The sequence below is a fragment of the Armigeres subalbatus genome, chromosome 3, assembly GCF_024139115.2.
Source record: "Armigeres subalbatus isolate Guangzhou_Male chromosome 3, GZ_Asu_2, whole genome shotgun sequence".
Classification (NCBI taxonomy): domain Eukaryota; kingdom Metazoa; phylum Arthropoda; class Insecta; order Diptera; family Culicidae; genus Armigeres; species Armigeres subalbatus.
In genome coordinates, this window is record NC_085141.1 from 159887593 (window position 1) to 159900790 (window position 13198).

Genomic DNA, 13198 nt, shown 5'->3' on the forward strand with positions numbered 1-13198 from the left:
TGCAGAGAATGCGGCATTGACTTTATCGCATATTATTGGACACGTGATTGAAAGGCACGTACCTAAGAAAATCATCGCTCCTAATAGTTGTCCTTGGCAGACCCGTCAGCGTCGTAGAAGGAAAGCTGCCAAAAGAGCTACTCTCAATCGCTATTCCAAACACGGTTCCTCCTCGTTGCATGAGCACTACAAAAAATTAAACTATGCGTACAAGATTGTTAGCCGCCTGTGTTTCTCAAAATCAGCAAAATATACAAAAAAAACTTGAGGACCAGGCCTAAAACGTTCTGGAAGTACATAAATGAACAAAGGAAACAAGCTGGGCTCCCTACAACAATGACTCTGGACGAGGAAGTGGCCTCTACACCCCAATCCATCTGTCAGCTATTTGCCCACAAGTTTGTGAGCACCTATTGTAACGAAGTCATCTCTGATGTCACAATCGCTGAGGCTGCTAACAACGTTCCTGCAGTCGGGATCACTTGGGCCACGTTTTTCGTAGATGCAGAAATGATCCGTAGTGAAGTCGCAGTTAAAATCGTCCATAAATCCAGGTCCGGACGGCGTTCCGTCCGCGTTTTTGAAAAGGCACATCGAGCTTCTGCTGATTTTTAACAAATCGCTATCCAGTGGACTTTTTCCGTCCATGTCGAAAACCGCTACAATGTTTCCCGTGTACAAGAAGGGCGATCGAAAAGATGTCAACAATTATCGCGGCATCTCATCCTTGTGCGCTGCATCCAAATTATTCGAACTAGTTATGACAGAACCACTCATATCTCACTGTAAACAACATCTGAGTGCCGATCAACATGGGTTCATCTCAGGCAGATCTACGACCACTAATCTTGTGTGCCTAACTTCGAGCATTACCGACAGCTTTGTGCAGAAAGCACAAACGGACGTTGTATATACGGACCTATCTGCAACTTTCGATAAAATTAACCACGCTATCACGGTTGCGAAATTGGAAAGACTTGGCATTGCTGGTTATCTTTTGCGCTGGTTCCATTCATATCTCACCGGACGGAGACTGTCTGTTACGGTAGGCAATTCTCAGTCCACTGAATTTTTGGCAACCTCAGGCATTCCTCAGGGAAGCCTTGACCCCTTGATATTCCTCTTGTATTTCAACGATGTAAACAATGTGCTTCGGCTTGGTGCACATTGAACCGGATGGTTGTCAATCCTAGCAAATGTTCCGTGATCTCTTTCACTCGTGTACATCAGCCAATAATTTACAACTACGAGCTCAATGGAATTGTGATGCAACGTGTGAACTGTATAAAGGATCTTAGTGTTATTCTAGATACGCAGCTAACATTCAAGCATCATGTCTCTTACGTGATTGAGAAGGCTTCTAGAACATTAGGATTCATCTTTCGCGTCGCCAAGGGTTTCACCGATGTTTATTGCTTGAAATCACTGTACTGTTCGCTGGTTCGATCTACGCTGGAATATTGTTCCGCTGTATGGCATCCTAATTACCAGAACGGATCAGTAAGAATTGAATCTGTTCAACGCCGCTTCATTCGTTTTGCTCTTCGGTTGCTTCCATGGCGAAACCCATTCCGGTTACCAAGTTATAGCAGACGTTGTCAATTAATTAATCTTGAAAGCCTACAATTGCTGAGGCACATTGCATGGTCGTTGCTGATACGCTCCAAGGCAGAATCGACTGCCCTAAAATTCTGGAATAAGTAAACTTGAACGTTCGACCTAGGGCACTGCAAAATAACGGAATGCTGAGGATACCTTTTCGAAGAACGAATTACGGACAACGTGGAGCGATGGTGGGTCTACAGCGGGCATTCAACGAGGTTGCCCCATGTTTTGATTTTAATTTATCCAGACAGACGATTCGTCGTAATTTTACAAGGGCTTATTCTGCCATGTTTCATAATTAACGATGATTTTATTATAATTACTTTTATTAGTATTAATAAGGATAAGCATCATTAGGACCTAAGTTGTCTGTTGATGAATCAAACAATAAAGATGGGGGAATGCTTCTGTTAAGGTGAGTTGGTTGGTTCAGTGAAACTACCAACACTGTCAGTTAAACGTATTCTCATTCTGAGGCACTTAGATTGGATTGCAGTTGCGGTGGTTACGGTGGTTTGCGAAATGAACTGGAACTAGATTGTAAGTTACTTTATATATTAAGTTTCAAGAAATAAAATTCAGCTTTGAAGCTGTGGGTAATGGACACTGCTGTCAAAAAAGTTCCAATCTAGCCAAGGAAAACCGTCGCAACGGTTTCAATATGGTACTCGATAACCCCTGGCAGTTGCCAGAATTAAATACTGAGGGTATCACTTATCTTCAGCCTTGGCAGGATCGGCACACTAAACCCAGTCAAGTACACACTAGTAACGTGTCTTTCGAGTAATAACGGTACTAACGAAGAATGTACAGAACTGTTGAGACGTCGTCCACAACCTTATCTCCGAGGAATATGAAAGTTGTCAACGCAATACAATGCACCTGCAAGGATCCGGTTACGGAGTTGTGCGGAGTGAACTCTTCTCAGAAACAGAAAGATACGTAGTAGCCATCCAGAACCGGATAATTGTGACGAAGAACTATCGGCACTATGTGTGTGTTCAATCCAACCCCTACTGACTGGCAGTGGCATTATAGAAGTAAGTTGACTGTATTGCCATTATAATCAGATTAGGTCCGGGAGTTCAAAAGTGCTCTAACTCTGCTGCAGCTCACTTTTACTTACAATAATCTCCGCCTGTTTATGCTATCAATAAACCATAACCGAACTTTTGGGGTTTTTTTAATCCAGCGCAGCGCGTTGAAATTGCCTCATCGGATCTGCATCAGCTTCCTACTTATTCAAAAATGCTTGAACTTGAGGTTTCCGCCCGAAACAGCATTCCAATATATCTTTTGACATTGTCACATTTTTTTGTATGTGGAACACACATTTTGAGAACGCTACTGCTGGGACCGTTACTCTGTAAAGCACTTCATCCGCCACCGATCTGCAAATTGGCCACTTTTCGCTCTCATCAGCCGCACCAAGAAATGGCGCAGAAAATAAAATGCGTCCTCTCGTGAGCTGCGTACTCTTCGATCGGCGAAGAACCTATCGGCTTTATTGTACGAAAGCGCGGAGGATCGCTGCAGGAAGTGGTATTCAGTTGGAGCGACGATTGAGCATATCGTGTCCGGTCGCCATATCGTCTAAATCGGTCGCCATATCGAAGCTTTGAAGCACGACTTAATAGGGGAGCGGTTCGGCATTTCATCCCATAGCTCATATTTCCATCCCATCAAAAACAAAGCAATGAGAAGGAATTTGGTTTGCTTCTTATTTTTGTGATTTTTTCACCAGTGAGCACGCTTGTTAGCAAAAAGAAGCGACGAGATTGGTGCTGTATTTCTTTGTTTTGTGATGAGATGAATATATGTTCATTGAGATGGAAAACGGAACAGTTCCCCTATGTGTTCGACCAGTTGCTGGAAAACAGTGAAGCTGTATCGGGATCGCGAGCGGCAAAATCATATCGGAAACAAACATACCAAACGTACCGCATCATAACAGTCATTGGAAGACTTGCGCCTTCGTTCGCTCATGACAGCCGTGCTATCGGTTTATATTCAACAGCCACATCCCGTACTGAATAACCAAAGAATTTCTTCGCATAATGAAGGCTGTCATTCCGATGACGAATGAACGGCAAAGCAGACAAGAGAACAGTTACTACTACTATTAGGTTCTGCAGCATGACGTCACGAATGAATTCGGTCCTTATCAAATGAACTTTTTTGACAGTTCAGTAGTACTTTCCACTGACTCCGACGAGGACTCCGACAAGGTTCGAGTTCGTGATTGGTTGGCTGCCCCCGAGTCCAACGCGAAGTACTACTAAGTCATCAGTTTGAGGTTAGATACAGACGCTGCAGAACCTAATACCCAAAAAAACACATTACGACTAGAAATACTAGAATAAGAGATCGGCGAAGACGCCATCTTGTTTCCAATCGAACCGTCAAAAGCGGTTCCAATTCGACTTGTTTACTTTTTGATATTTCAGTCACCAGAATCATTTCGAAATCTACTCTAAGACCCTAAGGAGAACTGCAACTAAATGTCTGCTACCTGTAGAAGCCACTAAACACTGGGACGCCAGATATCTGCTAGATGCCAAACCGATGGAAATGTTTCTCGAAAGCATTCCGTCCGGTAAACAAGGAATATATACACGCAATCCCTTAAATGAATAATTAGGAAAATGGTTGAAGGTGACTTCTGTTCTCCTGCTAAGTCCTTTGTGAAATTAGATATCTATCGCATCTGAAAGTGCTAAGCTATTAAATAGCTCTACTAGGAATAACCCGATAATGAATGTAATAAACTGTCCTCGTACTGCGTATTCGAATCTGCCACCCACTCCGGCCAGTAACTGGAAACTCCAGTAGGTAATTTGATATGACTTTCTCCGCTCAACCCGCCAGCAGCTTTGTTTCAATTATGCACGCACACGATGAAATTGATATTTATTGAAGATAGATGATGTCTCAAGTGGGGCCAATTTCGATTCCGTCATAACATGGCCAGCAGCGGGGTGGCATCACATAATCACATGCGAGTTTCCTAATAGCCACCATCATCAGAAAAAAAAACATATTGACTAACGATACGGCTAATCACTAGGTATATATTTCTGCTAGACAAGATACCAGTAGTGAGCTAATAATTATGAACAAGATACCCGATTAATTACACAGCAAGTCACTTAAATAAAGGTAAAGGTGACCGAAAAAGCAATTTTACTGTCATTTTGTGTTCCTTTAGCGATCCATCCCCCCTCCCTATCCGTCAGAACAGTTTATCGGCAGACTTCCCAAAAGACAGATAGTACCGATGAACACACAGCCAATTACTATATTCCATCAGTTAAGTGTCTTGCTACACAACACGGACGGGTTTTCCGAATGCCAATGTCCAAATAAATTTTCCTTTTCCAAAAGAGGCACGCGCACATATGTCAAGAGTTTGTTGTGAATTCTTGATTTATACGCCGGCAGCTGCCGAAAGTCGACCACAGACGGAAATCGCCAACCAGTTTTAATTATCAAAAATAATTTGCTCTAAATCCAAGAAAGCCGTTGAAAACAATAGTTTGGTCATGCTCAATTATTCAACTAATCATTCGATGTTAGTGTTTTTTTTGCCAATGAACTCTAATAAATATTGTTAGTCGATAAACATCCGCATATCTGTGACCGGAACCTATGAGACAGCAGGTGTAGTACTCGACATTGCACGATGTAGGAAAATGTTTATGAATGAATGTGATTTTTACTTCTTAAATTGCCAAAAATAGAATCATTCAACTGAAGTAGTAGCCTCATAGTCAAAATTTAAATTACATTGAATGCCTCAAGTCACGCTGCCAGTTTTCGCCACGAGACATGTACGTCCGGCTTGTTAATTACCTTGTGGAAATGGGTCATTTTTTCACATTTTTTGTTGATGATCAGTTTGCCAATATCTTAAGCAAGGTTGACTAATTGTGTAGACTGTGTAGAAACTGTATATGATTGGGATGAAAGCCATGAAAGTGAATAGTAAAAATATTGACAGTATCATTTTGTCAGGTGTGCATCAATTGTACAATGATTCTTGCACGTTAGATTGGCAACAAAAATAAGTGGTGACTAGTTGTATTATTCAATCCCATGGTCCCAACACTGAAGTCAGTTTTTACGCGAGGGATACGTTGCGCGTACATTGAAACCGTGTAAAAAACGCGTAAATCACAAAAACCGCGGAAATCCCGAAAAAAAATCGTTTTTTTTTGTGGTAAACCACGTAAATTATAAAATCCGTCTAAAAAGTGGTGTTAAAAGCGACGCCAGTGTAATACATAAAATACATGTGTCGTGAACGAATTTCAAATTTCAATCAAACGAATTTCAAATAGGATTTTCAATCGAAATCCGTACAAAGTATTTCATAACTAAACAATTCAAAACAATTGGCCATGATAGCAGGGAGGCTTGAGATAGCCTGGTCGATGGAGATACGACGTTATCAACTCTGAGGTAAAGGATTCAACCCAGGTCTGGTCGAGAGGATTTTTTGGCTTGGAAATTTCGTCGACTTCTATGGACATGGAGTATCATCGTGTCGAACTTCACAGGTGGGTCATACATATGGGCTGGGCGCCCGCTAGTTGATCTCAAAAACTATTTCTGCCTTTTGCCAAGCTGAAATATCAACCGATTTCTTTGGTTTTGATAGCGTTCGATGGGAAAATTAATCAAGTTTTGGTAAACTGGTAAACTATGTTCAGTCCGCTGGATACCGGAGATAATCCGGATTATTTGAGGGCATGTCGAAAATGCTATTTTTTGAGCGCTTGTATTTATCACTTGTGTAAAATTTTGGCCATTTTTATATTTTTTGCAGAAACAAGAGCTTTTCCTGAGTTGATTGATATATTGATGCCACATGGTTGTGGTTCTACTAATTGCCGCATGCACGCTTTTGTTCTCGTAGGCAGCGCCAGTGTTTCTGAGCAAATGTATAAATCACAAAAAGGTGTACGCCGGTCTGAAAATCGTCTGTGGCGACGGCGGTCAAATCTACTAAATTTGGTAAGGAAAATCCTCATAAATCATTATCTGAATATCTTCAGATAAACGTTCGGAAAATTACTAGAACATTCTATTGCACGGAAAATTCTTTCAAACTTCTCCAATAAAATCTTCTGAATTTTCAAAAGCCTTCTGAGTTTAATTGAGTCTGAATTTCTTAGAAAAATATTTTTAATTTCTATGGTAAATTTTTTTCAACTTTGGAGGAAACTTGAAGTTCAAAGAAAATTGTTATGAATTTTCACGGGATAATTTTTCTCTCTTGGTTTTTTAGGGTTTTCCCACGTTATTAACGACAATGGGTTCTGTGTGTCCAAAGTATTTTTGACGTAGGACTTACGTCTCTCTTTACTATACCGGGTGTCATTTCAAAATATTCAAATCGACCGCGTTACGTTGTGTTGAAAGATTTTAAACGTTAATAGCGTTCGTCTCAGTGGACGAATTTTTGCGGTAAGCCCCTCAATCGACAGATTTCAAGTATGCCTTTCATGTCCATGCTTGATAAGGCCCGAAAAACTTGTTTCAATAGGCATGAAACTGTTTTCAATGAAAAACATTGAGATCAAGGGAACCTATAAATATGGGTACCGCATAATTCTTGCATCATTCCATTACCACGTTCTGATTGGTGCAGACACCAGCGAATGAGCAGCCGCTGGGTCTGCCGAGAAACCATAAAATAGCGCAACGCGATTTTTTCCTTTCATTCTGACCGGGACAAGCGAAGCAACCGCATCATCGATTGAACAGCACTCACACCTTTTAGCAGGGAATGAAGTCATCGAAGTCACCATCATCAGCCGAAACCTAGCCAGTACAGCAGCAGTCCACCCTACAGACCCGACAAAGCAGCAATGCTGAGCAGATACCGGCAGCAGCAGCAGAGTCGAGCCGAGACCGGCCGGCATCGGTGATGAGCCGAGACAGGCTGAAGAAAAACCACATGATGCAGCATGTATGTCCAAAAAACAAACGGTTCTTCAGAGAGCCAATGATAGAGATCAATATCAAAGCTTTCAATTCCCTTCGGGATAGAAATTGCAGGGTTGTTACGGAGATCCTGAAATATTTTCCGCGCCAAATCCGCGCCGACTAAAATCAAATCCACGCCATTTCCGCGCGACATGAAAATCCGTTCCGCGCGAACCAAAACAAAATTCTAAGCAAATACACTTTGAATATCAATGTTAAATATTACGCTGAACATTACAACAATTTAGTGAACGTCTTTTTTCGAGTTCGTTTTTATAATATTACTGATTTTAAGTATATGTTTTAACTTCAACGTTACACATGTTTGTACAAAATAAAAATAGGATTTAGGAAAAAGCAGTTGATATAACAACTCATCTAGATGGTCCTTCTTGGAATTTCTGAAGAAGTCGCTCCAAAATTGTCTGCGGGTGTTTCTCCGAGAACATCTGTGGAAATTTCTCCATTCTTGCAAAAGGTTCCCCGGAAATTTATGCGGAATTTCATTTTTTCATAAATTTTTGTGAATTCCTCAAAAGCAACATGCAGGAAATTTTCGGAAACTGTATGTGGACACCCCTAATTAATTCTTACGGAAATCGCTTGGGAAATTCTAACAGAAATTGGTTGGTGACTTCCTGCTGAAAAACTTCCGGAAAATCTTTTGTTAAATTTTCAGGATTTTTCACAGAAATTCTTGTGATCATAGCTAAATAAACTTCGAAGGAAATCGCAACGTGAATTCTTGCGGGAATTTCTTGGGAATCTCTGCAAAAACTCTTCCGGGAAAACATTTTTAAAAATTTTCAACAATTTTTTTTTTCAAGATCAACATCAAAAACAATTTCTGCGGAAGCACTTAAAAGACGGGTGTTCATGTCCTTCAACAGACATGATTTGAATGCGCCATGCTTCACAATGGTTTAAAAATGACAATAACTGGCGCCCCTCTCCTCATAACATTTGTTTAATCAATGCTCAAGAGTGTAACCATGGAATTCAAACAGGGTTTGTTAATATCCGAAAATTGATGTTAGTAAATAACTACAAACGTTAATTTTGTTCTCGAAAACATTTGCTAACGAGAATAAAGCACATCTAGATAGACATAAAACTAATTTTCAAATAAACGTCCTTAGATATAGAATTTCATTTGTTGACATACTCGTAAAACTAAATCCGCACAAAGTCCTAAAATCGTTATGTAAATCCGCGCCGAATCCGCGAAAACCGCAAAATCCGCGAAAATCGCGAAATCCGCTTAGTTGTAACAACCCTGAAATTGTACTTGGGTGCCAAATCCAATATTCTAGATATAAAATTTTATGCGTGATTTGCATAAATAGCGTTAAAACTAACAGTGAATATTTTTTGCTGACTTAACCGCGAAGTAGACGAAGGACTTCACTTGACCATGCCTTTAAAGATTCATAAGATGTTCAAATCTTTCACATAATCTTATTTGGATAAAAAACCACCGATAACAGCTCAAACATTAATAAACTATCAATCGATTTTTCATCAAATGTTGGATTTTTTGGCATTGATAAAAAAATATGTAGATAAACATTGTTTGATACTGACCGCACACAAAGCGAACGTGACTGAATGATCGTCCCATGTTATGAATTCTAAATCTTATCATCCGAAATCCCATGTCCGGGTGTTTGCTTTCTTCTACTACTAACAATGTTGTCTCAGACAAGAACACCCTACTTCCCACCTGAACTGCAATTCTAAGCTCGCTTGCCCGGCTTATTGGCCTGTATCAAGCGAAAAGTCCCGTTAAGAAATAGACGCCAGCCAGGTGGGTGGCACGACGCCATGTTTTTGCAGCCAACATATCAGTGTAAAATTCATGATAGTATGTGTTTTGTTTATAAACATCACATTTGATTCTCATTAGGATACAGAACTGTCAGTGGGATACGGTCGCGCAATGTAGGCTGCAAAACAAACCTATTGTGTGAGATAGGGATGCCACCGGGCTGACGCCAGCAGCGAGCAACAAGCGTAAAAAAGAAGAAGCCCCTCTCGAACGCGTTGATGATGATGACGCTTTGGCTGACAAAGAAGCGGGATACAAGACACTAGCTGATTGGCCCATCAATTGGGAAGCAGAGAAAATTCAAAATTAAGTACAAAAAGAAAAGTGCATTCGCTCGCAGAGCATTCAGTCTTTTTTATACCATCACTAGAAATTCGCGGTTATTTGAAAAGAACGTTTTCTTACTTTTTGCACTTAGCCGAAGCAAACAGCCTTTTTCAAGGCTCTAAGAGTTAAAAATAATGTTCTCCTTCAGTCGCTATCGCACGGATTAGAAGGCCCTTCAATGGAAGGGCTGAGATACAGTCTACATCCCCTGCTGAGCCAACTTGTGGTTTATTTCAGGCAGTCCTTCAGTGGGAAGGTTGCCACTGTCGAGGCTAATATTCCGTGACCGGACAGATACTTCCTGAATTTTTTTGATAATTTTTGTTCGAGGTAGATTTGATTTCTGTGGCGGTTTGATGAGAAGATTTTGCCAAGGAATGGTATGCAACGCCGATTATTTATCCAAAATAGTTGATGTGAGAAATTTGGACATATTATGTATCTTAAAGGCATTGTCAAGTCAAGTCCTACGTCCACTTAGCGGTTATGTCACAGACATTAGAGTAGAGTGGGGCAAGAGTGCGCGTGGGGTAAGAGTACGTTTTCGATTTTTTGAAGTAATAAAAAAAGATAAACTAGCAGCACTGCATCAGTTTGACAGTTATTCTGGCCAACTATTATCATGTGTAATTGTAAACGATTTGAATAAACAACAAGGGAGATATGGAGTTAGATAACTTTTTGGTCATTTTGCTAAAAATAATTGGGTTTCCGCAACTAGTATTTCATTACCATATATACGTTCAATCAGGTGAACATTATACCATTTCGATAACCTATTGTATAGAGTACTTTATGGTAAAGAACACCAATCCGGTTGGTTTTCTAAGAAGTCAAAACCATTACTTGAATAATTTTTGGGACTGTGGGGTAAAAGTACGCAGGAACCGGTGGGGCAAGAGTACGCATATGAATCTTCAAGTTATGATGTCAAACCCGTATCTCCGGCCGAAATAAGACTTCTTCCAAAGCGTAAAAATCCACAACTAAGAAAAAAGGGACATAATTCGAAATTATCACAAGTTTTTAGGATAAGTTGAAGCAATTCGGTGTTAGAAAGGACTTAGCGAACAAAGCACTGAAGTGAAATAATGAAATTGTATTAGGACTTGTTGTACACCTAAACATAGTACAAAAACACAGATTGATCTAAATGATAATTTCATTTAATCAAAAGAAACATTCATAAATTACGCAACGTTAAGCTGGGAGGGGTTGCGAGATGTGTGACGATCCATATAATTTTTAGAGGATTCATACAAATAGTGTAAGATAGGGGGGAGGGGTGATGAAAGAGCCAAATTTTACGTTACGTGATTGGTGGACTTTCTTTAAGGAAAATGCCTTTGTATATGCCACGCGAAACCTGATCTATATTTTTACCTCTGTAGTTTTTTGTATATATAAAAAAACAATGGTTTTTCGTATGAAAGTGCACATTTTTAGGACCCCTCCCCCTTTAAGAGTTACGTAATCTTTTAACATTCCCTAATATATGCTTATAAAACATCAATTAAATGTTAGTAACTCTTATTTGTGTTAATATATACTTAAAGCACATGATTGGATAAATACGTACTCTTACCCCACCCGATGCGCACTTTTACCCCACCGGTGGGGTAAGAGTGCGTTTTTCACTTGTCTTGCAATAAGGGTTCTACTAAAACGAATTTCAATAATTTCAATATTTTTTCCACTGGGTAACATAAAGGAAGAGTATATGAATCATCGACACTGATTTGATATCCAGAAGCTTGTTTCATAAGGGCCACATGATCGATTGAAAACTAAGTACGTACTCTTGCCCCACTCTACTCTACCCACTGTTCGTTTTTTTTTTCGAAAATGGTAGCAATAGATATTAATCAATACTAAAACATGTAAAATTATAGAAAAAATGCTATCTATCTTCCTAAAGTGTTTTTTTGGCCTTTCTAATGTGATTTTTTCAAAACATTTTATGATGCACGAGAAAGGCATCATCGCTGCTAGGTGGATTAATCTGTGTTTTTTAAAGTATTTTTAAATATATTTTTAGATGCAAGTACAATAACATCCCGATTTTGGAGTGATAAAATGGGGAATGCGGCAAAATCCAATTAAATAACAATTTTTGAATGTGTTTCACAAATATGAAGCAGTTTATGCCTTGGCAAGACATAATGCCTTAACAGTACTTGTTATTTTTAGTCGAAAAGGTTCATAAAAGCCTTGACAAACACTCATAAATGTTTCATAATGAACCACAGACGATGAAAGTCATTTCATGGTAATCATGATGTTTGCGGTATTATTTACGATAATAAAACGTTGTTCGAGAATAAAACATTTTCAAAATAATATGGAGGGACAAAATTGGGTAAAAAACGTGATAAAATCAGGTCGGAAACGTGATATAATCGGAGATAGACAAGATCTGGAAGAAACTAAATCAGGTCAACACTGTATTTACAATTTATGCAAAAAATAGTAAAAATAACTCTTTCGCTTTACGCAAAATTCCCAATCGATCTTAAACAAATCAAACTTGTTTGTATTTTTCGAAATTTTATAAATTCATATTTATTTTCGCAGATTGATTTTTTTACCCACCGATACCAATAATATTATACTGAACGTAGGTAGATAGAACATATGCAGGTAGAAGTGTTCAATCATTTAGAATTTGCAATGTAAATAACAATTACCATACCCATCATACATTAGGAATTTATTAGGTTTACTCACCGCTATCGTACGATATCTTATATCCGTGTTTACGCGTCATCTTGACTAGAGATTTGTTGTAAATGTTCTTTTATCACAGAATATCGACGTTTGACGCCAAACAAGTTCAACACAATAAATATAATTGCACTATATTACTACTATTACTATAACTTAGAGCTTCATCTTCGGGTGGACTCCCAACGACTATTGCGAGCCACAATCCGGCGCTGCAATCTTGAAGGTAAATCACAATTATCGATGCCTGCAAACGGCACCCCGTCCTGCGGAATTAGCACGTTCAAGGTGAATGTTAGGCTCTGGTAGTACTTCCCGGTAGTAGCGGTCCCCAGAAAAGACAGTCACTTTCGCAATAACTGCTTCGCCTCCTGAGCAGGGAGGATATCAACACAACCACCGCCACTAGGATATGCTGCTGTCGTCGCTTCCGTTCCATAGCGTGTCTAAATATCGACTGACGTTTGGCATTGGTTTTCAGCCGGGGACAACCGATTCCTCTGAGCACCCTGTATTTGGAGCGTAATCACGACGTTTTCGCCTCGTACCAAGTGTTCCAAGAATCTACCCCAAGTCGATTCTCTTCCGTCAATCGCCAATGGACGACTGACTATTGGCGTGCTCATTTGGGTTATCTGAACTACCCCTCTGCCTAATACCTATATCTATGGAAGCATCGTGGTGACCGCGCCATGTGATACCGTAAATGCGCGCCACGAGCGG

At 39.8% G+C, this 13198-nt stretch overlaps 1 protein-coding gene across 2 annotated transcripts in view; it reads right to left on the reverse strand.

Moving 5' to 3' along the window:
• LOC134223283 (influenza virus NS1A-binding protein-like) overlaps positions 1-13198 on the reverse strand; it is an 86352-nt gene that overhangs the window by 29027 nt on the left and 44127 nt on the right. Inside the window, exon 1 of one of the 2 annotated variants that reach the window (XM_062702433.1) lies at positions 12479-13039. The exons of the other annotated variant lie outside the window; for it this stretch is intronic. Within the exon in view, the coding sequence (XP_062558417.1) occupies positions 12479-12518 (40 nt within the window). The 5' untranslated portion in view covers positions 12519-13039. Of the gene's footprint in view, positions 1-12478; positions 13040-13198 lie in introns of those variants that run through there. 2 annotated transcript variants of the gene reach the window in all.